Source organism: Tyto alba, unplaced genomic scaffold (genome assembly GCF_018691265.1).
Source record: "Tyto alba isolate M040663 unplaced genomic scaffold, T.alba_DEE_v4.0 Super-Scaffold_1000006, whole genome shotgun sequence".
Classification (NCBI taxonomy): Eukaryota; Metazoa; Chordata; class Aves; order Strigiformes; family Tytonidae; genus Tyto; species Tyto alba.
This window is the reverse complement of record NW_024881272.1, coordinates 17177888-17203529: the sequence shown is the minus strand read 5'-3', so window position 1 is coordinate 17203529 and position 25642 is coordinate 17177888. Positions and strand designations below refer to the sequence as shown.

Here is a 25642-nt window from a genome sequence, read left to right as displayed (position 1 = left end):
CCTTTTCTGAAACTCATGAAATACTTTATATTATGATGAAAGGCAGGCTACCAGACTTTTTTTTTTTTTTTGCAGAAACCATGACAAATTGAGAATGAAGTAATGCTTGATTGAATGACTGCACAAAAAGAAACAGTTACATTTCTAAACCAAGAAACTAACTTTAGAATGAGAAAATATGGTGCTTCTTCGTCTTAATGGGGAGAATAGTGATGGTGTTATGCACCCCAGAACACTGCCTCTGCCATTCCTAAGTACCTGCATGTTCTGCTTCAGCACAGCAACGCTGCACTGGCTAAAGATAAATTACCATGTTTGCTCCTTGCAGTGCTCTTTAAATGATCCAAAACTGTCTGGCAAGGGGAATTAACCTTTTATAGTCCTCTGGTACATAACAAAGCTGATGCACAGTGGCAGAAAATACTGTTGTGAATATACACAAACTTGAAAAGCACTGTTTCAAAACACACTTATGCTAAAACATTTCATTTGCAGTTGTAGGACTTGGGTGTGGTGACTTGGCTGAGGTACATGAGAAAGGTGGTAACTGCTGCTGTGTGTCGTGAGACTTGCAGTGTGTGTTGTAAAGCTGCTTCTTAGGTTGAATCTCTTCTGTAGGACTACAATCTGTGGAGTGGGGAAGGCAGAGGATGTGTACCTAGACTTTAGTGGTCCAGCACAGCTAATTATGCACTGTAAAAAAAAAAAAAAAAAAAAGTGTCTTTGTTAAACCATAAAGGTATTCCTGTGACTACAGTATTAACACTCTACAAACAGAAGTGAACTTTTAAACAGCATTAAATCTAGATATCTTTACTGAATACTATTTGGTTTTCTTTTTTTTTTTTTTTTTCCCCTCCTCTAGGTTAGAAGCATAATGAAAATATTTGGACAAGTGGATATACAAACTTGCTAAAGATGTCTGTTCCAAGCCAACACCGTTCTATTATCATTAACCCTCCTCCACCAGAATACATAAATAAGAAAAATAGTGGTTGTCAAACAAACCAACTTCAGTACTTACAGAGGGTGGTCATGAAAGCCATGTGGAGGCACAACTTTTCCTGGCCATTTCATGAGCCTGTAGATGCAGCAGCACTGAATCTTCCTGTAAGAACCTTTTTGGAATTGGAGTATTAGTATGTAAAGTGTTACAGGACTTGTAAATTAATGTTAGTTTAAACAAGTTTTTTTTCTGATGCAATAGATCATGGAAGACTATTTTTGCATGTGAACTGCTTTCATTACTCCAAGTCTGCAAGAAAACTGTTATCTCTCTGGTTCATGTGAAATGCTGCATCTTTGTTCGTTTGCTTTCTGATCTGAGACTGTAGTAAATCAGTATTTCTAAGGGATAATAAGAATACTTAGTCAGGCCTCTTGGAGTTTCTGGATGTTGGAATTCTGTCTTGTCTTCTTTCCACATCCTTCCTGGTTTAGCCATATTTCTTTACACTGCATATGATGAGTATTTTCTTTTGCCTTTGAGGTTTCTATTTTTAATAGGACACAGCCAGCCTCTTTCAATGTCAAATACTTCATGATAGAAAAGCAGATCTGATTGACCCTGAAGTAGGCAGACAAATCTGGATCCAATTTGCTGCATAGGAGTAATTATACTTGTACTTCTTTATTTCAAATCAACTTTGGCATCTTGCTCTGAAGTTTATAGAGGAACTAAATGTCCCTGCAAAAATAGGGCAAGGAAAAAAAAAAAAGAGAGATTATGTTCTCATCATAACGATGGTAGAACATTCTTCTAGGAAATAGAAGATCTGATGCTTAAATTATTGTTCTGTATTGCCTTGTGGGTCTTAATTGCAAGAAAGTGAATTAATATAATGTCTTGTGATAAATTGTCTTAATTCAGGTGCCTTTAGGCTCCAGTTCTGGATCATCCCAGCTTTTTCAGTGAAATTAAAACATTGGTTATTCACACAATATCTCAAACAACCTGATAGATATGTAGAAAGGTGTTAAATAAAAACATGGTACATTACCTTTGATTCTCTTTATCTTTTTTTTCTCCCCCAGCTTAAGCAATCATATTTAGTTTTCTAAAATTTCCAAGAATAATTCTACAAAATCATTGGTTTTGTTTAGTGCAGACAAAAGCCTTTGTCTGCAGCTGTGTCCTGTGACAAACTCAGTTTGTCCAAAAGCACAATCAAAGTGACTGTCTGTCTGTGTCTTTTCTTACCCTTTTTCCTTCTTTGAATGACCCTTAACACTAACCTTAAGTGACAGATCCTTCCATCAGAGTTATAGCAACATTTTCAGCTGGCCTCAGGCCAGTTCTGCCTCTTTGAATTTCTAAGGCAGCCACTTCTAAAAGTATGTGTTAGTTCAATGGTTGCATAATAACAAGCAAACCTCTGGTTTGGTGGCAAAGACAATTAAGGTATCTGCTTCATTTTCCTCTCTCTTCCAGGTGTTAGAAGATGCAGAATGGACAATACTTAATTATCAGCTGTGTTACTTAAAATTTTTCTTGGTTTTGTTCTGGTAGACTCAATGATCTGCACTATGATGTATTTAACTTCTTTATTTCACTAAAACAGATTGTCAGGACAGCTTTAGAAGACCCTGAAGTAGTAGTAACTTCACACAATTGCAATGTATATGTGAATTTAGTGGGGGGATATTTCTGTTGTGATTTCTTAAATGCACCAGCAGGGAACCTAGCCTCATGTTCTTATTCACAAGCTTTTAGACATGTTACTAAAATAATTACAATAGTTCACATTCCAGCTGCCTTTCAATCATATTGCCACATCTTCACTAGACCAACCCCAAGAGGAGAGGCAACATAACCCAGGGGATGAAGTATTTGATCAGCAACTGTGAAAACTTGGCAGCTTCCTCTTGTCAGTGACTGAGTCTTTGTCTGTGTCAAAGTCTGTCTTTGGCTTCTTTTCCCCCTGTTCTGTAAACTGGAGTACTAATTCAGGTAAATGGCTTTGAGATAACAGAAGAGAAGTACATATACTTTCAGAATTACTACTGTCAGGATATGTCTGGATCCTACTGAAATAAACATTCTTTGGGGCTTTGAACAGTGGATGGTATATGAAAGAATAAGGAGAAGAGTTTCTGAACAATTACTTCTGTGGTACCTATGACTATAGGGGAAAGTATTCCTTTTAAATAAAATATTCCTTCCACCATAACGCAATTCTCTTGCAATATAACTTTCATAACTAAATGTGTAAGAATCTTCATGTCCTGATATTAAAGATGACTGTTGTGTGACTAACCCTTTCAAAACCCACAGGATTATTACAGTATTATAAAGAAACCTATGGATTTGAGCACCATTAAAAAGCGTCTAGAACACAATTACTACACAAAAGCTGTGGAATGCATTGAAGATTTTAAAACTATGTTCTTGAACTGCTACATATATAACAAGGTATGTGAAACACACTCTTACAAGTAACCAATTCTACTGAACAGCACAAGTCTAAAAACAAGCAAATGGTTATTATAACCTGCACAAAATCAGTCTAATGTCTTCATGATTTTTTTGAAACTATTTTCTCTAAAAGGTGTGAGGGGGGACTTTGTTGCTAAGATTGACTGAGGGCACATAAGTGAAGTCTAGCCAGCTGTTACAACTGAGTGCAGAGTCCTTTCTGCACAAGGATTCTTGTAAAACCTTTGGGGTTTAGTTGCAGAGCTCATGAAGAGCAAACGCTGTGCACCTACTATATAGGTTTAAGGCTAGCAACTCTGAGCCATGCTCCATGACTCAAGTTTAACCTAACTTGAAGTGTGAGCATCTCTCAGCTTGGATGTTTTTTTTGCTGTTTCTTAGTACCTTTAAGTTTCAACAGCTTTCTTCAGAACATATTAACGAATAAGGGAGTTAGATCTGCCCTCTTTTCCTTTTGCTCTGCAAAGTATGTGGATATAAAGCAAGTAGTACTGCAAATTGGACAGTGGGAGAAAGCGTATTTCAATAACAAAGCAAGTTGTATTAAAGGGAGTGGGCAGGACAGGGATGGCAAGGACTTAGAACTCTCTGGTAGTGGTGGCTTGTTTCAATCTGCTATATCGGGATTCTGTAGACTGTTTATTTTACAAGGTAGCCCTCCACTACTGCAGCCTCTCCTGTACTCTGAATATTACTGATGGTATTTTGCAGCCAGGTGATGACATTGTGTTTATGGCTCAAGAACTAGAAAAAGTGTTTATGCAGAAAATAGCCCAGATGCCAACAGAAGAAAGATTAGTGATTCTTAAAAAAGGAAAGAGAAAACTAAAGAAGCCAGAAGGTAAGGCCTGTATATGTTGAATTGTTAATGTATTAAACAAGCAAAAGCTGGAAACAGAGAATCTTTAATAGCTTGTCACAACTCAACACTGGAGCAGTTGGGGTGTTCTCCGCTCTTCCCAGAACATATTAAGCAAGCAACAATATTGCTATAAGGCTTTAGCAGATTCAGTGCAGCCATAATATTTTTTTTAGAGGTACTAAATTTCTTATTTTATACCAATGAAGTGCATTTAGGAGGGGGTAAAAATCAGAATTAACAGCTTCATCAGTAGTGTAACAGCATAGCTTCACATGCAAACATCTGGTGAAATGCAGTGCTCTTGTCTACAAAAAGGACAATTCAATCAGGACATCTCAAACTTATGAGGGAATTACGTAGTAAATACTTGAAGTAACATTGGGAAGTGTAATTGTAAGGGGCCAGGTGATTAGCTGTAACTTATTACTCATCACTGACTTTACCTTTTTAATTGCACCTATAGCCTGTTTCACTTTGTAAAAGTGCTTGTTTCTACATCTAAGCTCTCAGCATGGCCAAGGAATAGATGTTTATATTGATATGACTATGCAGTGTCTGGAATCAGATGTGCATCTCAGTGGGTTAATTTGGAGATCTCCAAGGTAGTATTTCAAATTGTCCTGGAGGTACTGCTGTCAGTTTTTAGCTATGTTTTGAAAGAGCTTGCAACGCTTCTTCACCCTCATACCTCTTCATTATTTGCCTTCCAACAGCCATGGAGCAGTGATTCTTAGTGGATCACTTAACAGATGCTCTTATTTAACTATGCAACTGTACAGCTCTTCAGGGTCTCCTGATGACTTCATTTGCTGCCTCTTACTGCTGTTTGTGGTGTGGTGGTCCTTGTTGGTAGTATTGGAAACGAATGTTTCCTCAAAATAGAATTACAGTTTGATAGATCTCTGTAGCTTTCTCCTCAAGGTATGTTTGAGGAGCAACATTACCTTTCAGTGATTTGATAGATGGATATGGAAAAACGGTGGATTTCTTGGTCCTTTCACAATAATTTTCATGGTTTTAGGAGGAAGAAGAGTATGTTTAGCTGGTTTCCTGCTCTTATTAGCTTATTTGAGTAAAATTTAAAGCCTTGGCAGAATATCTTCGTTGAACAGGTACGGCTGACTTCCAGAAAAGATTCCTGTTCAGAAACGTGTTGGAAGCCGAGTTAGCTTTTTGGTTCTCAAATGATCGCAACAGCTTGTTGAGATGCTTCTGTAAGACCATCTTGCTGGTATTAATGTTGTTTATGTCCACTCATTCTCTTTGCATGCACAAACATGCAGCTTATAAAAATTTTGAAATGCTGTAAGCCCTTCTTCTTGAGTTGGGTAATAGGGCACACTGTTATGATCAAGGCAATATGTTGGTCCTGTCTCTTGCATCATTGGGCTTTACAGACAGATCTATACACATAGCTTATTTCTTTTTTTTTTTTTTTTTTAAAAAAAAAGGCAACTGATTTCCATCTTCTGTTTCAGAGAATGTCATGGTGTTGTGCAGCATTGTGTTATATGAAGTAATAGGTGTGAACATCTATGGGAACTAAACAGAATCACAGAATTGGAAAAGGCATTAGTCATATAACTAGCCAAATCAAATACATAAATCATTGGTCTAAATTGTCTTCAAATCAGTGATGGCGATTGGTAGTATTGCTAAGCAACATCTGCAGGTCTTGAGTATGCTTAGGAAACTTGAACCTTTGTGATGCGGTTTGATGAAGCACCCTTTGCTACTTGGTCTTTACACGTATGTAGAAAACGTTCTTGCCAAGAGAATCGAGTTGTATTTATAATGTACAGGTTTTAGTGTGATGTCTTTTTCAACTTTCCTCTGAGGTTCCTAGAAACCAAATATGTGTAACTTGGTACAATATTCTAGCTGGCATACTAATGGTGCTGAGTTTGTATTTATTTGTATAGTTTGGGTGTGGAGGAGTGGTTCTGTTAATTTCTTTCATGATCAAATTGGGTACTTGTCACCTGCAACATTTAAGACTTAACTTCAAACATTCTGTTTTAAAATAACCAGAAATACAGCAGCCCAACCCTGGGACTTCAAATGAACAAAGCACAATGCAGAAACAAGCTGAAAGCAGTGAGCCGCCTCCAGTGATGACTCAAGAGCTACAGCAGGTTACACTAGCTCCTTTGTCTGCAGCTCAGCTGACTGCTTTATTGCCAGCTGCAGTCCCTATAACAAAAGTAAGTTTCTTCAAATAACTTTCAGAAAGAAAGGTATTGAAATTGCTCCTTCAGGCACTAACAGCAAAACCATAGGAGGCATGCTTATTGGAGTATCTTTTCAAAACTACTATTGTAATAGAAGATAGTAAGAGATCTCTTAAATCTTCTAGGTCTCTACTGAATAATTGGGCCAGTACTAATTCTATGACCTAAGCAGAAATTGGGATGACTGTTTGTTTTTTTTGAGAACAACATTTTAAAACCACATTTATAAGAAAAGATGTGTCAAAGTGAACTTTAAGATGGTCATTCTTGAAGTGTACTACTATATCTCTGAAGGCTTCACATTAATGTAGAAACTGTTCTTTCCCTGAGGTGTAGATAATGGTTTTGGCATTAAAAAAGCTCTTTCGAAGTTCTATTTAACTTATGTTTTCAATGTAAATAAAATGGTTGATTCTCCAAAAATAGCATGTTTGCTTAAGCACTGCGTAACTAGCACGGAAGGTGCTTGTAGCTCACAAAAGCAAATTATTGTTAACTGCAATCTGAATTGTACGTGAACATCTGACATTTTCATCAGATAAACACACTTGTATTGACTTTGTCTTGGTTTTGCCCTTCCAGTGAGGAATAGATACATGTGCCAGGCTCTCCTACAATGTATATTTACACTTTACTGAAGAGTATGAACACTGAAAAGAAAGCACACATTATACAGCTTCCAAACCAAATACCACCCAGGTTAAAGAAAAATAGAGATAAACCTTGTACATAAAGCCCTCATCCAAGCTTAAAATTAATTGCAGTAATTTTTCCCCTCCCCATGGCAGTCATCTCATGGTAACTTCATAACGCTCCAGCTTCTTGGAGTCTTCTCAAATGGCTAAAAAATGACCACATCCTGACCTGCAGTACACCCTGTTCTTTCCTTTACATCTAAAATTGAGCTTGGCATGCTGCTCTTGTAAGTTTTCAGTCTAAACTTGTGGAAGTGCCACATTCTGCTCTGACTTCAATAGCTGTAAAAGTTCTGACACTTTTTAGGGGGCTTTTTTGCATGCGTGTGTAGTCTGAAAGCTGACCATACTCCCACTGTTCTGGACATCTGTGTTTTATACTGTAAAATTTTATTTTCCTAGGCAAAAAAAGGTGTGAAAAGGAAGGCTGACACTACCACTCCTACTGCTTCAGTATTCACAGCAAGTGGTGAATCTTCTGCAACATTTAATGAAAGAAAAGCTGCTAAAGCATGCAGAGGTGAAAATGAATGTATGATACCAAATAAGCATCTGAAGAGATACTTACCAGATTCTCAACAGTCACCTGAAATTCTTAAAAAGATTCACTTGTCAGAACAACTAAAACATTGCAATGAAATACTTAAAGAAATATTTTCAAAGAAACATGCAGCATATGTGTGGCCTTTCATGAAACCTGTAGATGTTGCATCTTTCTCAGTTGATGATGACCAAGGGATCACCAAACATCCTATAAACCTGGGAACCATTAAAGTAAGTATGTTTCAGAGGGATTTGGATTACTTGTGTGCTTGCTTGAATAACCTGTGTAATTACTGGATTTTAACAGTATTAGCTGAAAAGGTGTCATGAAAACTCTTTCTCCTTTGAAAGAAATAATGGACAGAGAAGCCATATACATTTGCCTCTCTCAAGAAACTAAGTCACAACTTGCTGAAGAAAGTCTTCCAAGTTTCACTGTAACTATATGCATAGTGGCCAGTCTACTTATCTGTTGAATAAGCTAATATAAGTAGTGAGGGAACTGCCATCTTCATGAACCACTTCCAAGCAGAATGTATGCTAAATATCTTTCAGTCAGCACACACATGTTGTTGCTAATGCTATATAAAACAACACACAATTCTGTAATGTCAACTACTGCTTCTCTCTGAGTCTCATTATCCTTGGTGAAGGGCCCTGGAACCTCAACACGGGATATCTGCATGACACTTTTCACGTTTTCTGTGAAAATGAACCCTTCTAGATGGCGATGTGGCCAGTGCTTTGTGAACACTGGTTACATCTGTCTGGGATTGAAATGTTTAGCCAAGTTAAGATCTACTTTTGTGGGGAGGGTTGTATTTCAATAATCTATTGAATTATCTTAAAGATTAGTTTGCATAATATAAAGGTTATTTCCCAATCTCTAGCCCATTAGACTCAAACAACTGTGGAATAGGCTTTGTATAAATATCATGGTTAGAATCAAAAACAAGTGCTGAGTAGATGACCAAATAAAATCATTCAAACATTGTCATCTTGATCTAGTGCTGAAACTAGTACTATAAAGTCTTTACAGTAATTACAGTTAGCAAATCTGTTTAAAAGAGAAAATTATCTTACTGTGTTAAAGGGACAATGGTGAAATGAGAAACAGGTCTTTACATAATAGTTCTTACAATATTTACTGTCTTGATACAGGCTGAACCTAACACTGGATGTCAAAATTCTTGTTCCTCCTCTTTTCTGCCAGTTCATGTTGATGCTCTCTAGTTTTAAGCCTTAAATGTGCATTCATTTTCTCTTCCTCTAGAAGAAAATTGAGAACTTTGAATATAGCAATATACAGGAATTTGCTGCAGATGTTAGATTGATGTTCATGAGCTGCTACAAACATCATTCTGCAGACCATGGAAGAGTTGCTATGGCAAGAAAACTTCAGGTGGGTAATCACTTAAGTCGGACGTGAAAAAGGGTAGGACTAGAAGATTCCTTTGTGGTTCATCTTATGCCCTGATGCAACATTTTCTAATGTAGTTCTAGAAAACAAGCAGCAACATCATAATGATTTTAGAAATCTGAAAAATGTTCTGACCTCCCTGCTGTTCCCAAATCTAACCCTTTAGGATGTTTTTGAGAAGCGTTTTGCCAAAATTCCTGATGAACCTGTTGCAAGAGTTCCTCTGCCACAGCCTACAAGAGAAATGACAGAAGCTTATTCCAGTGAGAGCACTAATGATGACTCTTCTGAAGAAAAATCATCTGAAGATTCTGAACAGGGGAGAGCAGTGCACCTTGAAAAGCTTCAAGAGCAAGTAAGCATTAGCACTCAATGTGCATGACTTATAATCTCTCTGATAACATCACTTGCAATTGTTCTAAGGCTTAGCACTGAGAATCAGTATTTAAAATATTTTATAGTAATTTGTTTTTCTTCATACAGATTTTTATTCCTGTTTGGAAGCGCCTCTGAATGTTAAGTGACTAGTGCCTCAGCAAATACAAATTGGTTTCAGCGAATCATTGCTCTAGTAATCTTGTCTACTGTTTCTTTAGGTGACCCTCAAACTTTTAAAAAATAGAACTGTGTTGCTGTGGTATGATGAGAGCATCCAGATGTTCCACATGTAGCTTAGCAGCATATTCTTCTAACAATGACATTTCCTTCATATGAGCTGAAGAGCTCTGTTCTTACACTCAGTCTCTTTTAAGCCACACAAAAGCAAGTCATTAAATTCTACTTCAGGAAGTGTTCAGTATTAAGTGAAACAGAAGGAATCTCATGGTCATGTCAATGTGAAGCATGGCTTTGCTTCACTTGCTAAGAGTGGAATGGGTTTTGCTTTTGCTTGAACATAATGCTTTAATCTGCTGCTGCTGTATCTATAAAATGTGGGGGAAATGAGCATTTTTTTTCTTCTAGTCAAATGAGGGACAGTTTAGTTTTCCGTATTTGTTAGAGTAGCATATACACCATCAATTTATGAATATAGGCACAAGGACAACCAAAAAGTCTACAAGACAGCCTTTTCAATAGTGAAATATTTCAGTGTGTCTAAATTCTCATCAACTGCCCATCTTCCTTCTAATTCCTATGAAGTTCAAGAAAACCTGTGTTAAGTCTTTCTCTGAAGCTGTTAGTATGTTCCAACTAGCCATTTTATATTGCAAAATATCTAGTCTTTATGGGTTAAAGATGCTCAAGCCCAGTCCCACTAGCCTAGTTCAGTAATGCTGTAGAGGTCTAACCTAATAAGGCACTTAAGTGCTTCCCAAATGCTTGAAATTAGAGAGGCTACTGGATACTCCTACAGTGGTTTTTGCTTTTTTTTATTCTTCGCAGGATGCTAGAAGACATATGCTGTTAAAAATGTCTGCATAAGTAGCCTTAAATCTTCTATATCCATAGTCTGTGACTAATCTACAGTGTAGTAAGATGCTTGGAAAATAAACTTCATTTGGAAAGCAAACATCCTATTAATATCCACTCAGCTGCAACAAACATTCTGTGATATTTAGGACCAGTTTATTGTTCCTCCTACATTGCCTAAGATTATCAGCATTTGTTTGTTTGTTTTTGATAGCTTAAAGCTGTTCACCAGCAGTTGCGGGCTCTGACCAGAGCATACTTACCAAGACTGAAAAAGAAAAAAGGAAAGGCTAAAAGGGAGAAAAGTAAGAATAAGGAAAAAACTAAAATAAAAAGCCTGACTCAAAAGAAGAAAAAACTAAAACACAAGAAGAAATCTAAGAAAAAGCTGTCTTTAAACATGTAAGCGTGGGGGACTTCTGTGGGCGTCAAATTATTTTAAACTGCTATTACTGCAGTACACTTTTTTTTTCTTGCAGTCAATCAAAGAAAACCATGCAGCAGGTCTCGTTGGCACATAAGTCAGAAGATGAAGATGGTGCCAAGCCTATGAATTATGATGAAAAACGACAGTTGAGTCTGGACATAAATAAACTCCCTGGAGATAAGCTTGGGAAAGTAGTCCATATAATACAGTCAAGAGAACATTCACTGAGAAACTCTAACCCTGATGAGATAGAAATAGACTTTGAAACTTTAAAGGCCTCAACACTCAGAGAACTAGAGAAATATGTGGCAACCTGTTTGAGGAAGAGACCAAGAAAGCCACGGGGTATGTAGCATAAAAGATGCTTTAAAAAAAAAAAAAAACAAAAAAAAAAACAAACAAAAAAAAACACTCCCACCTATATTTGCTTTCTGTTTTGTTGCAACATTAACTTCTGTTTCACATGCAGCTAAAAAAACAACGATGCCAAAAGAACAACTTCATTCTGAGAGGAAACAAGAGCTGGAGAAGAGACTACTGGATGTCAATAGTCATCTAAACCCGAAGAAGGAGAACTTCAAGAGTAATGTGACTCTTACTTATCTGCAACAGAAATAGCTTAAAGTGGGATTATTTCCTTGGGTTTATGTACTGTTAAGCAGCTGAGGACTTTTTCCTCAACATTTGAGGTCTTAAGCTTCCCATCGCCAGTCTTAAGATTCTTATGTGGAGTGAGCTGGAGTCACAGAAGCAAATTTGGTCAGCTACTTGTAAAACATCTTCCTTATTCTTGAACCTAATCCTTTATTACTAATGAAGATAACAGCTTCAAAGATTAAGGGACACTGAACACCTTCTCCCTTATGCTGACATATGAAAACACATTGGGGGGAAGGAGTGTTCCACAGTCTGTGTATTTCCAATTCACTTTCTGTGGCTTTGAGATTCAAGAATAACAAACTCTACTCATACTTGTTAGATTGACAGCATTAGTGAGGCTGCATGCTAGCAAAACTTATGTATCAGCAACAGGTGTGCCGCCTTGCCTTAATCTTAAGGAAGTGTGCTGGGAGAATCAATTCAGTTTTTCAGACAATAATATGTTTCAATATCAAAGCCAAAATTTCAGTACATACTTGAGCATATCTACACTTTACTAGTGGTTCTCATCATGTACTGAGAACAAATCAATGCAGCTGATGCTGCTATTCTAGGTCAAGTTGTTCTTTATTAAACTAGTGAGTACTATTATTGCCTTCTATTGCATATCTATTAAGGTTCTATGTAAAACCAGTTAGCTGAGCTGATGGAAGCAGCACTGCAAGACACAGGCTTGCATCCAGCATTAGTTCAGTCAACAGTCTTCCTGTCTGGTATGCATGATGTCTTGAAAACATCCTGGAAAGAAAAGCTTAAAGAAGCAGCTGAAATCAATTGCAAAGGATATGTTGTAGGGAGAGGGAGGAGGCAGGCCAGGGAATCTTTACAACTGGCATCTGGCTTGTTTACAAAGAGGAGCTTAAGCTGGCACTTAAGACCTGTGTCCAGGGGAAACAGGTATCCATTTTCAAAGCTTCCATCAGAGTAACACACTTTGAAAAAGCTTTTTCACTGCTAAATCACTATAAACTGAGTTAAATCAACCCCGCAGTTGCAAAATTGCCAGATGGTGGGGAGGTGGCAAAAGATGACGATTTTGGAGTACATATGGCTTGGGAAAGAGGAGAGTTGGCTATAGATAAAGACCTCAGCATGCAAGTCTTGCAGCAGCAGCAAGCACAGAAACAGGCTCTTAACAGCAGGAAAACTTATGGGGGAAAATTGCTTGAATTGCGTCTTAAGACAGCACAGTTTTAACCTACTTTAGGATTGTAAATTTTGTGATTACAGCTCCTCCTTGGCTATTTCATTCACTCAGTGAGCTTGGTGCTGGTAAATCTCCCTTTATAAAGGTCTCAAATCCACTGCTAAACGGACAGTGAGCAAGGAAATGGCAGAAGATAAACTGTTATGGGAGAATGTATATGAAGACTGTTCCACTGCAGGTTATTCTAAATTCTTTTTTCTTATGCAGTTGAAAACAACGCTGAGTCCAGGATTGAACCATGCAGACTGAGTGACAGCAGCAGTTCCTCGGACTCTGGCAGCAGTACTAGCAGTGGTTCTAGCTCCTCAGATAGCAGCGACTCTGAATCGGGTCAGAAAGCTTCCTTTTGTGTTTTTGTAGGCAAAATGTCTGCCTTGAACAGTAGATGCTAACAGTCCACATGCTTACCAAGGATTTCAGTTACCCTTGTAGGTTTGCTCCAAGTTGAAGGCTTGATTCCAGTGCTGTTAAATGAGTGCCTTCATACTGAGTTTGTAGGTTTAAAAAAAATCAAACAAACAAACAAAAAAAAACCACTACAAAATCCGTTCAATTTATGAGTGAAAAACTTTAGAGACCGAAATCAGCTAGCAATAGGTTTGTGTATCTAACTTGGAAACTTGACTATTAGGCTATAGCTTTACTCCTGTGGTTTCGATTCCTTTTTGAAAGTGTGATTTACTTTATTGTCATTATCTGGGCTGCAGCATGAAGGATGCCTTATCTTGTGGGTAAGGCTTAGTCCCTAATCTGAGGGGCAAAAGTGCCAACAGCATTGACTGTAGAGCCAAAGACTACCCTGGTGCTTAAGCTGTCTCAAGCTTGTTCAAGGGACATTACAGTGCTGCAGCATCAGGATATCAGAATGCTTTCTTTCGCTGTACACAGAACTCCCTTCAGTTTTCTTCATTTTCCTAGGACAGAATAGATCTGTCAAACTGGAGGTCTACAATGTAGATACCTGAGCATTCATCTCGCCTTACACTGTTACTCATATGACCTTTTGCCGCACAGGGAAGCAAACACAGTGAAATCATTGATGGCAGCAAAGACCTTGATCTTGCAGGAATCTTTGTGGGGTTTTTTATGTCAGGGAGAAGTTCTCTAAATACACCAAGCTGAAGTCAAAGTATTCAAGATAAGAATGTTCCTTTCACTGTGAGGTTTGGCTCTCTAGGTACAACTGCAATCCATATCTTATATGTGTGAATAATGAAACATATGCGAATGACTAATTTTATTTTTTTTCATCCCCCTCTTCCTGCTCACCTCACTGTCTTGACAGTTACAGAAACCTGCTCAAAACAGACTGGAGCCAGGCAGAACTGTCCAACTTCTATGGAAAAGCCAAAGGTAAACTAAGTGGAATGGATATAACATTTTTGCACTGAAAGTTGTTTGTTACATACAATGATACTGGACATGACACTTTATTAGGAAATAATGAATATGGCTTGAGTACTATTTGTTCTGTAGGACTGATTTACATGGAGATGTAAAATCTGCTGTTGTTAAAAGCAGCTTATGTATCTATATAGAAACTGATGTGCTGGAACAACTCCTGAGGCTTTTACCTCTTAGCATTGCAGTAATTCTGTGTTGGGTGACGAAGGGAAGAGAGAGGAGGATAATGTTCCACATGCCTCACTCCTTCACCCCACCCACTTCCAAAAAAGTAAAATCGTCTCCAACTTGATCTTTGAGTATAGAATTGACCTAATAAGCAGTGCAAACCCCACTTAATATTTTTTTTTTATCTGTGAATAACTTCACTTCTACACCTGAAAATAAATACATTGTACAATATACTAGTCATTTTCAGGATGCTTTATATTACTTTGGTATTATTATCAGCAATAGCAGTTTTATCTAGAAATAATTTCTAATGCCTCTGAGATTGAATTGCTCTATTCCTGTATATACAGTGGGTATTAATTCTTGTCAGGGTTAGCTGCCTTTCACAATTTCACTTGAAGCTACCAGAGATAGAGACCTTAGATTTCAAAGCAAGATCACAGAAAAGCCTTCATTTTTCTTACAATAGGCTTGCTATCACTGAAAGTGCTTAGTTGGATATAGGAAACTAGGCTGCAAATTTATTATTCGCTGTTCCTTCTGCATCTTCGTAAGAAAAATCTGAGGGAAGGAATTATACAACACCCTTTTTTTGTTTAAAAAGCACAGCTTCTGCAGTGACAGAATGACAGCAATAAATTTGAGAAAACAGGATACAGGAATTAAGCTTCAGCTTGGTCAGTTATAACAGCCCCTAACTGACTTTGAGTAACCACAAATGTCATAGTTCAAATCCTCACATTACATTATGTTCTCATGATTTTTCTATTATTTGTCAGACCAAGGCAGTGTATTTCATGGGCTTTTGTCATCTAAACTCTTAGAAAATGCTAGATTAGTGTCACACTACAAGGACTACTGAATCCTATAAACAGTGGAAATGGTGGGAGAGGGAGGAGAAGGGGATCAAATAGCTATGAAAATTAAGATTTGGCTGTATTAACTACTGCAATCTCTTTCTAGAGAATACCGCTGTGTTTACAAAGGACATCCTGCAATGATGTTCTGCAAGCACAGCCCTCATCTCTTACTAGTAGTTTGCAAAATCATGCATCATCTGAACGGCAGCAGCCACTTCCTAATGTACTGCAGAGCCTTCAGCCTTTACAGAATAGCTCACTTAAACCACCAGAACAAAGTGCCCAATATCCCTCAGGTAACATCTTTATGGCAAGAATCATGGATATATTTGACTGCTGAGGAAAGGAGGGATGCAAGGCTAATGTTTGTATTACCCATTAAGTTTACCTTAATTGGGTAATAATTAATTACCCATTAAGTTTATCTTAACTGGGGCTTTGGAGGTTATCAAATGGGTAATAGAAAAAGTTTTTGCAGGGTATGGATTATGAAGTAATTTACGTTACGAATGTAAATGAAAGTGGGGCAGCACAGGGGTTTGGCTAGGGTTTCAGACTACTGGGGCACTCATGGTGGGGCAGAATAGTATTAAAACTGGAGGAGGTGTTCATGTCTCCCTCTGAGATGGAAAATTATACCTTAATGAACCTTAGGGTTACAGGAAGTGCTGAACATCTTAAGGCAGTAATTAGATGCTTAAACCCATTACCACCACTTAGTTCCTGTCTGAAGTCCCTATTAGCTGAATTTAAGGCTTGATGCCATAGGCCATCTGAACTGATTGCTGTTGTCTCGACATAGCAAATATTAAGTTGCTTAGAAACTTGATCCAAATCAACTTTTTCCTTCCTCACTTCAAAAAGTCTAAACTTCAGACAGTTATGAGTTTTTGGTAAAAGACAGCTTGAGCTGGTAGCTGATCAACTGAGACTTCAATTAAAAACTAATTAAAAATAACTGTCTCAAATTGTGCAGCTAGGATACGTATCTTCATATCTAGTTACTGCACAGATCTAAACAGTGACCTAATTTGGAGATGTAGGTCTACATTTTGCAAGTTAGTGGAAATCATACACTATTACTTTCTCAGGTATAATCTCAGCTGTATCTTCTCTGCATAATGCTCCAGACCAGAAAACTCTGAGGAGTACTCCAAGGACAAATCAGTCTTCTGTCACCCAGTGCACACGTGTTCTTTCAGAGGTGAATACGAGCTTCTCTTCAATACATTCATTTCAAATAACTTCCTCAAAGAACGTTCTTACTTCTTTAAATATTCTAGGCTTGAATTTGATGTAATGAAGTCCACTTAAGATTTACAACAAAAGTTACCTAAAACCCCACTAACAAACTGATTCTTATCCTTTAACAGAGTATTAATTCATTGCCTGTTGACTGCAACACAAAAGGAAAGGGTTTGGCTGATCAATATATCAAGTTTACAATGTACTATAAAGCGTACTTTATTTCTTTCAAGTGCTATAGCTAAAACTTCAGTAACCCTTGCACACTTACAGGTTAAAAGCCCACCTTATAAACCTACAGTTTCACAATAGACAGGCAGCTTATATTATGCCTTCATGTTTTTTACAAATATCACTCTCAAACTCAGTAATACTCTGAAGATTCTAGGGGATATCCTAGATAAGTGTGTTGCTTTTTTCTTCCTATTCCTAAAGTCAGGGAAACTGCAGCTTTTCAGGGTCATAGATGAAGTGGTGAAATAATTACTGTTGATTTCTGTTTTAATATGTTCCTGGAGAGTATTCTGGTTAGAAGGGCCTCTGTGTTACAGAGGAAGTTAATGATGTTACTGCTGCAGCAGCATGATCTCTTCCATCTCAAGATGGTTTCAAACATGGCTGTTTTAGACAGGTTTTAATAGCTTTTATATTCTCATATGGAGAGAAACTACCTCTTGAGTTTGAGTGCAAGAATATGTCCTTCAAGAACGGAAGAGCAACTTGCCCTTTTCCATTTGCATCCACTATTCAAGGCAGCAAGTAGTATATATTATGACTCAGGCTTGTGCAACACCACCTCCAGATGAAGGGGATTACTACACAATCCAGCACAGAGGAAGAACTACCACTGAACCAAAGTAATAGAGCTGCCCTTCACCCTGATTCATAAACTAGAGGAGCAACTGGCTTGACAACAGTAAGAGCCAACTTCTATAGCATTGTACATGTTAAGGGTCAAAGAGCTTGTATCAGTTTCTCATAACCTACCCACTCTATCACTTGGGATCTCCAAGCAGGCCATGTTCTAAATCCGAAGTGTTAATGTAAGAACTTGCTTTGACTACCATAATATGAATGAAATATAATTCTTCTCTGGTGTTTACAGAAGCTAGAGCTGCAACAATTTACTGCTCTAAGCTTCTAAATCTTTAACCCTGCTGCTGTATAATAAGAATCCACATGTTTAGCACTTCAGAACATATTTTGAAGTTTAACTTCTCTTCTAGGTATCTGACAGGACTTCCCAGGTTGACAGTGCTGATTGGAGAAAACAAGCTGAGAAAACAATACATCTAGACAAATCAAACAAACCTCTAAAGGCCAGTGAGAAAACTGCTGATTCAATATCCATGAGTCAAGAACAAAGTATGTATTGTCATAATAAAAACTGTAACTGATATCAGGGGTGCAAAGATAAAAAAGTATATGAACCTGGTGTAAATAAATAAAATGCTGAACACTTGTACGTTAATCAGCCTGTAGAATGAGGGGATGCAGTTTTCCCTTGCTAAACATTTGTTTTGTTTTTTAAATAGCAGCAAATCAAAGAAGCTAAATAGATGCTTGGTTCTTGTTCTGTGTTAAAATATATAAAGCAAATGACTCTTTGATTTAAGGTCTTAGCTTTCTGAATTTAGAACTAGGAATAAGTAACGCAGTCTTCCAGGAAGTCTGAGAGAACCAATGCTCCAATCTGTCAAACTTCACTGGCCTTTAAGCTGTCTTCTGCTGAAGCTTCACCGAGCTCTCTTCCCAGGCCACTTTGTGTCTATTTTGAGTTACCATCTCTGGCTCTTGGTGACAAGGATCTGACAGTAAAGCAATGTAAAACAGATTTTTTTTCACCATGGAACAGTCTTGCAGTTGTTACAAGAACACAGGTTCTCTGAAAGCTGCACTCCATATAGAGATGCATCAGACTTCATAGGTATTTCAGACTAAAGTATTCTGAGCTGTACCCTGCACATACACACTAAGAGCCTAGTGTTACCAGACATGATTGTTTTGGTTCCTCATTTACTCTTTCCTCTCTGGACTACCTGTATAGGTTTGAACAAAGAAGGGAATAGGCTTCCGAAAACTTGATGAAATTTAAAAGTACAGCCTTCTCACCGATGAATTATTAATTGTTACCAAAGAATAATGCTGGATACTTGAGTTGCAATAAAGCAACTCTAAAAATTGAGATTTAATTCTCCAAGATGTTCTATTCAGTATTGTCATGGTTTTAACACACCTATCCATACACCTGCTGACCCTCTGTTTAGACTTGTAGCAGCTGGAGCTGGTACAAGTTTCCATGGATTCAGCTAATGAGCTTCACTTATAAAGTTTTGAGGCTGCCTAAAACTTGAATTCCGGTCCTATATACTGCCTGACTGTAACTATCAAGATCCTGGTGTCATCTTAGTATGTTTAAAGGACTGGCAAAAAAAGCAGGAATAAATCATGCTTGCTGTTTCAATATTCAGAGGAAAAAAAAGCATAGCCAAAACTATTGAAAAATTTTGTTCCTTTCCATATTTAAATGATTACTGCTTAGTCTTTTTCTCTTAACTTTCTATTCTTAATTCTCCTTTAATTTGTACTGTTTCTAGTTTCTCCCCTCTTTCAAGGGACAGTTGTGTGGACAGTTGTAGAGGAGCTTCTGTGTTTAATATGGGAACTATCCAGTAAGGGGACTCTGCCTTTGAGTACACTTAAACTTCAGCACCACATTGCATAGTAGAGCTTTTAACACTGTTATGTGAGCGCAATCATCTGCCACTTCCATAAAACAGTGGTGTTTGACTGTTTCTGCAATGGTACATGCTCCAGCTGTGCTTAGTGTTCTCTTGGCCTTTCCACTATTAATTCATGTACAAAACTGGACGGGTGGAGGGAATACAAACATTTTGGCTTCTGATTATTTTTTTTTTAAAACAACAATAAAAACTTTGCTGATTTGGAAGTGTTGTAGGGCCTGTAATCTATTGATAGAAAATGCAAAGAGTGCTCAGTAATCTGTCTGCTTAGATCAAACCAGGGAACCTCATTTTAGAACTGGATTCTTAGAGCAATTTAGAGCAACTTGTTGCATTTTGTAGAGAATCCCACTGTCTCAGGCATTTCTGTGAGGTTACCTGCATCTCTGAAACAAGAGTTCTTGATTTTATACTTGTGACACCTCTGATGTTGTGGGTGCAGGCTTGGTGTATTGCTAAATTCAGTGGTGCCTTGTTAAGAAGCTTAACTTACAAAACTAGCAACCACAAGCTTCCCTTCAGATTAAACAGCAGCTATCTCAAGGAGAGGTTCTGAGAAGGCTGGAATTGCTGTAAGTAGCTCTAAAATACATGCTTCGAAGCCCCTGGCTGCAAATACTTCTGACACAGTCTCATATTCCTGTGTTATAGCTAGAGCTTTAAGACAGACATGACTGTAAATTTAAATTAATCTCAAATTTTCTTCAGGTAAATCTTGGCAGGTATAACAGGTTGATCAAATTGATATTAAGACAATGGGATTAGGCATTTTGGGGTATGTTTAGCTCTTGCTTTATTTTGGAGTGTTCAGTGTTCATGACTAAGTTTCTTATATGAAGATTCAACCTGTCTGTACAAAGATAAATGATTGATGAAAGAAAGATGCCTGTTGAATTAAGAGGGATACCCTAACACACTAGCTCTCTGCTCTGGAGGTAGACTTTTTGCTTAACTGGACCTGGAATCCACGAGCATGGAGATGTCAGAATTTGGAATCCTCTTCAGTAGTACTTGAGAGACTTCAGAGGTCTTTCAGCCTATGTTACTCCACTGTATAGGTAAAACACTTCAGCTCACTTGCAATAATACCACCTCACGGATAATGCATGAGGGCACAGGGTAAAGGCTAGGCACTGTTCTTGTCTTGACTTTTGGAAACTGCTGTTCTGAAAAGCCCTTTTATGACAAACTGGCTGAGGGTTTGATACTCTGCCTTCAGCATTCTAGATTCAAACATCCAAAAACTTTGTCCTTTGCTTAAAAAAAAACCCAACATGTGTTCTTAAGTTTCTTATTAAACATTTACTTAACACTGAAACATCGCAAACTGCAGTAGAGATTCATTGCTGAGTGATATAAAACATCCGTGTTGTTCATACCTGGTTCCAAAATAGTGTTTTTTTTCAGAGTACACCTAGATTTTCATCCCAGAAGCTCTTTCAAAGGGAATATAACAGAGTAATAGATAAGATTTAAAAACAAGCAAACAAAACCAAAACAAACAAACAAACTACCCTATGCTACGTGGCTTTTGTTAACAGTGTGGTATTCTTGCCAGTCCCCAGCATTACAAAAGTCTGTTTTCAGGCTTTCCATAATGATTCTGGGAAACTCTATCTGTTCCTGCATTTAGGGAGTTTTCTGAAGTTTTAAAAAGTTTGGCAAAACTGTTTTTTCACATAAAACACTATGGATCTTCTACAGTAACACAGCATATCAGAATCTGAAATTAATATTGTCAAAATAGAACTTCCACTTTGCCTGTGTAAGTGTTGGGCGACTTTTTTTTTTTTCCCTCCCAATTAACAAAAAGGTAACAGCATGGAGTATTCATACATCCTGTAGGCCACTGGAAATGCGATGACTAGTTCCTACTGGTTGACCTGATTGTTGGTTTGGTTTTTTTTTTTTTTAAAAAAAAGAAAAAGAAAAGGTTCTTTTAAAGTAAAAGAGTTTTAGGCAAGATGAGTTTACTTGATGAATGAGGTACTCTTAAATAATGCTGGAATCAAAATGGAAGAGGGCTGGCTGGGGAGGGGACAGGAGGTAATCAGTTGACAAGGTGTTGTGTTAAGAATTTCTGAGCAAACTTTTTGGGAATTCTGCTGGAATCTCTCCCAGAACTAACCAGGAGTTCATTTCTTATCTGTAGTTGAGCTTAACCCTTCTTTTCCCCACCCCAAAATGGAAAGTTGAACTTAAGCTTAGGAAACATTTGGGAGTATTTCTGTCATTCTGAGCCAAACACTAATAATAAGAAAAAAACTGCAGTGTAAATTCTTAAGTCAATTTCTGGAACGACTGAACTTTTATCACTTAAATTTGAGCAAACCTAGTCCATAAAATCAACACAAGTGAAAATCTTTTTTATTTTTCCAACAGGTCATTGTACACCTAATGATAAACCTAATGGCAAAAACACGCTAGAGTCACAATTTCAAATTCTTCCGAGAAAGGTAAGTGTTGCTCAAAGATAGAGCTTGAGTATACTTACTGGGATCAATAACTCCCTCTCCTCAGATCTTCCCTGAAAATCTGGTCTTTTACAATTGAAATATTTAGTGTCTGATAGGTCTTGGGCATCGTTATAACCTGTACAGATTTATCTTGGTTTTAGTGCTAAAAACAAACAAACAACCTATCGTCTCTGATCATTTCAGAAGGTAAATGATATAAGATTAAGTTAAAAATAACATATCTACATTGCCATTAAATGCAGTTTATCTCATGTAGTTTTAATATTTTAAAAAGGACCTAGTGTTCCTTGATGTAGTTCTAATATTCAAGCTATTAGTGTACTTTGCCTTGCTGATCCAGTAACAAAAATAAAAATAGTGTGAAATATAGCCTTGAGTGCTATTGAAAAACCTGTTCTGAAGCAGGATCGTACATTTTTGATGACACTATTACAATTGGGAAATAAATAATCTGAAGGTTTTTATGAAAGTTAAGCAAAATATTTTCTAGCATAAATAGGTTATCTTAAATGGAGGAACAGAGAAACTTTCTGCCCTATTATTTAAATTTTTGTGTGGTAATCAGCTATTTGAGAGCATCAAATCAAAATTACTAGTCTAAATAATCGATCACGTCAGCCTCTGGATCTAAAAAGTTTGTATATAGTCTGTTGAATTAAAATATTCATAGGATTCTTCTGTAGGGACTTAGCTTTCAGAAAGCTACTAACTTATTTATTTAATTCAATTTCAAAAAGATGTATTTCCTTTATAAACACATGGCCTTCTACCAGAAGCAGTACTACTTAAGAATGTTGGGTTTATGCTGTTTAACACTGTAAAGAAAATGTCGCTGGGGGAGAGGAGGGAAGGAAAACATGGGTATTTAAAAGAAATAAATAAAAAAACAAATAAAACAAAAAAAAAACCCACAAGCCTAATACAAAAATATTGTTATGTAAGGATTATGTATAGAAATAAGATGGATGTTCTCCATACTAAAATATTGTCAATGGATCTTGCATAAGCTCAGTCTTGTGAATTCATTTTTTCTGGAATTAAACAATGGAGAATTGGCGTAAAGGATTGGGTAAGAACAGCTACAAATGCTAACAATTTTTAGCATATTGCTAAAGAATCTCAAAGTTGATGAGAAAGCACATTGAAGTCTGATTAGATTGCTGTATTTGCACTAATATTCTGCCAAAGTAAGGATATTTTGTTGTAGAAATTCCCAAATAGATCCAGTCAAAACAACACTGTGCTAATATAAGAACTAAGCAGGTAGCAGATGATTAGTAGTTGTAGGGTATTTTTGCCTCTTTCATGTTTTGCTTTTTCTAATGATTTCAGGATACAAGATTTAAGAATATAGATTCCTGGGTAAGCTTATGTAAAATGACGATGCTTCCAGCTCCGATAAAAACATCTACTGAGAGCTTTAAAGAGTTCAGAAAAGCAGCATTAAAGAGGAGGAGTGGGCAAGCGCAGGAGTTAAGAAGGCCCCTGGTGCAAGCGAAGAGGGAACTACAAAACCCTCCTCAAGAAAAAGAGAGGTTTGTAACCACATATGTTTAAATATTATACTATTTATTGCTCTTATGGTACTGGGTGGCTTAGTTAGTCAGGAACAATTGGTTTGGATTAGGTAAATGGCATGTGTCAATTGAAAGGGGGGAGCTGTACTACTCGAGGTACAACTGCACATCCAAAATGCAGGAAGTGGCTTTTCCTCTTCCAAATAAGTATAATTTCAGCAGTCAAAGAAACTTCTCGAATACTTTTTTCTTTTTTTTCTCGGGTCCCTCGGAGCACTCAATCCTCTGGTCGTGACCAGAATCCACATCTCTCCTCAGTATCTTATTTTCCTTTGTCTGTAGCCAGGAAAATCCCCGTCTTATTGCTATCCTAAGGGGAAGCAGGATAATGTAGTCTTCAAGAACTTGGTGCTAACCTAGTTAAAGGAGTTCCAGTGTGCGCCAATTAAGACAGCAAAATTCTCAGCATTGTTGTAGAGAAACATACTCAATAAACTACTGCTGTAGTATTCTTCCCTAGTTTGCAGCCACTGCTTTAGTGAGTGCCAAGTGCCCACATACGTATCCCAGTCTGAGGTCTATTATTATGCTGAGTGGGATAAATGACTGCCTACTAATTACTGCATTGCAGTAATATCTTAAATTGATGTTTACCACTTTTTGGAAACACTGCTTTCTGTAATATTTCCCTCTTCAGTAGTCTTGATTTTTTCTTGTCTGTTTGACCCTGTGAAAGGCAAGTCTGGGCCAGTTCTTAAATTCTCCCACTCCTGCCCTTCACTGGCTGTAGAGTAAGTCACTTGTTTACTATGTATTATTTTAATAAACAGAGCATTTGAAAGACTTAAGAGTACACTCCTTGTTCAAAACATACAGTGAACAGTCCAGGCAATTTCAACTACTACAGGTTTCCACAAGGAGGAAACCAGGCATGTAACTCTATAGAATAAGACTTTTCACCAACTTCAGGCAAATATCTGTAATCTACCTCAAATAACTAGTTGAAGTGAAAGACGGTAGAAGCAAAACAACATGGGCCAAGAAAGTAACAGAAAATTAAGTATGTATGTCTTTCAAAGAAAGTGCATGTAAGTTTTGTGTAGCATATATATAAATTCTGTGCATATAGATTGCAAATGGAACACAGGAAACATTAATCTACTACAACTCAACAATTGCATATACATACTTTTTGTGAAGGGAAATTACTGAGTCTATGTGTAAAACAGAACCACAGTTTCAGTGCTATGCCTTGATTTAAATTATTTCCAGAATTCTCTTCAAGCGCAAAGGCTTATTATGAAGAAAAAGAAGAAAAAATTTTTATCCTATATCATTCTCTTCCCCTATCTTTAAAGGGGCCGTGAAGGCACAGTATTGGATGCCATGGCAGTGGCAGACTGTGAGCCCCAAAAAGAAGAGCATAAGAGCAAACAACTGCCCGAAGCTCAACAACATGCTCTTGTTCAAGACCGTAACTTGGCTAGAAAAATGGAACAAGAACGCAGGAGGAGAGAAGTAGTAAGTTGCTGACTCTTGCCAGCTGATTTTGTTTCAACTTTAGAGAATAAAATAATGCTATCTCAGATCCTTATTTATTAAAACCAACAGAACTATGCTACCTGAAGAGTTAGTCCATAAAATTAAATAGGAAACTCAAAGTAGGTCTTCAAGTGACATAATATGAAAAACTATCTGCTTGGTCCTATGACTCCCATAATTTTAGAATAATTGTGTGGTAAAATCAACTTTTAAAGAGGAGTCCCTGTCCTCTAAATAACTTCAAACCTCAAGTCTTGCAAGTTGCCTATCCTTTTTAATGTATTCCATGCTAACAAAAGTGCTAGTCACACTGTTCTGGTCTGAAATAAAAAAACTGAGCCTTTTTAAAACTCACTTACTGGGTTTATTGGTGTAGGTAATTTTTTAATTGCTACTTTTTTTTTAGATTAAACAAGTTTTTAGAAATTCATAATATTGTACAATGGAATGCAAGAACTGCAGTGTGAGACCATGCTAGATAAGGATAAGGTCTACACTGAAGCTTTCGTCCTATTCAGCTCTTTTCAGAGATGGCTTCAACAACATCCACGTTCAAACTTGTAATAACAGAGGAAGCATGCACTTTTGGGGAAGAAGCTTTATAGTTGTTTTCTTAAATCTTTATTAAATATTTCACCTGCATAGGGCTCGTTAATATCCGACTGTTCTGAAAATACACTAACTTGCTTTCTTGCAGATGGCTTGTATAATTGATATGAATCTGCAGAGTGATATTATGGCATCTTTTGAAGAGTATCTTCAGTGAAAGCTGTCAATGTAGAACTTAGCTT

The 25642-nt window shown here is 37.3% G+C and overlaps 1 protein-coding gene across 1 annotated transcript; it reads left to right on the top strand.

The window, feature by feature from the left end:
• The first annotated feature begins 918 nt into the window (after positions 1-918).
• Positions 919-25632, top strand: BRDT (bromodomain testis associated). Its single transcript, XM_033000863.2, is given in 19 exon segments — positions 919-1110; positions 3275-3412; positions 4148-4277; positions 6330-6502; positions 7627-7998; positions 9041-9169; positions 9354-9542; positions 10812-10999; positions 11077-11369; positions 11494-11607; positions 13099-13221; positions 14183-14244; positions 15430-15622; positions 16418-16530; positions 17798-17936; positions 21698-21771; positions 23125-23327; positions 24668-24830; positions 25549-25632. Coding segments are annotated over 19 exon segments (3072 nt in total).
• The last annotated feature ends 10 nt before the right edge of the window (positions 25633-25642 follow it).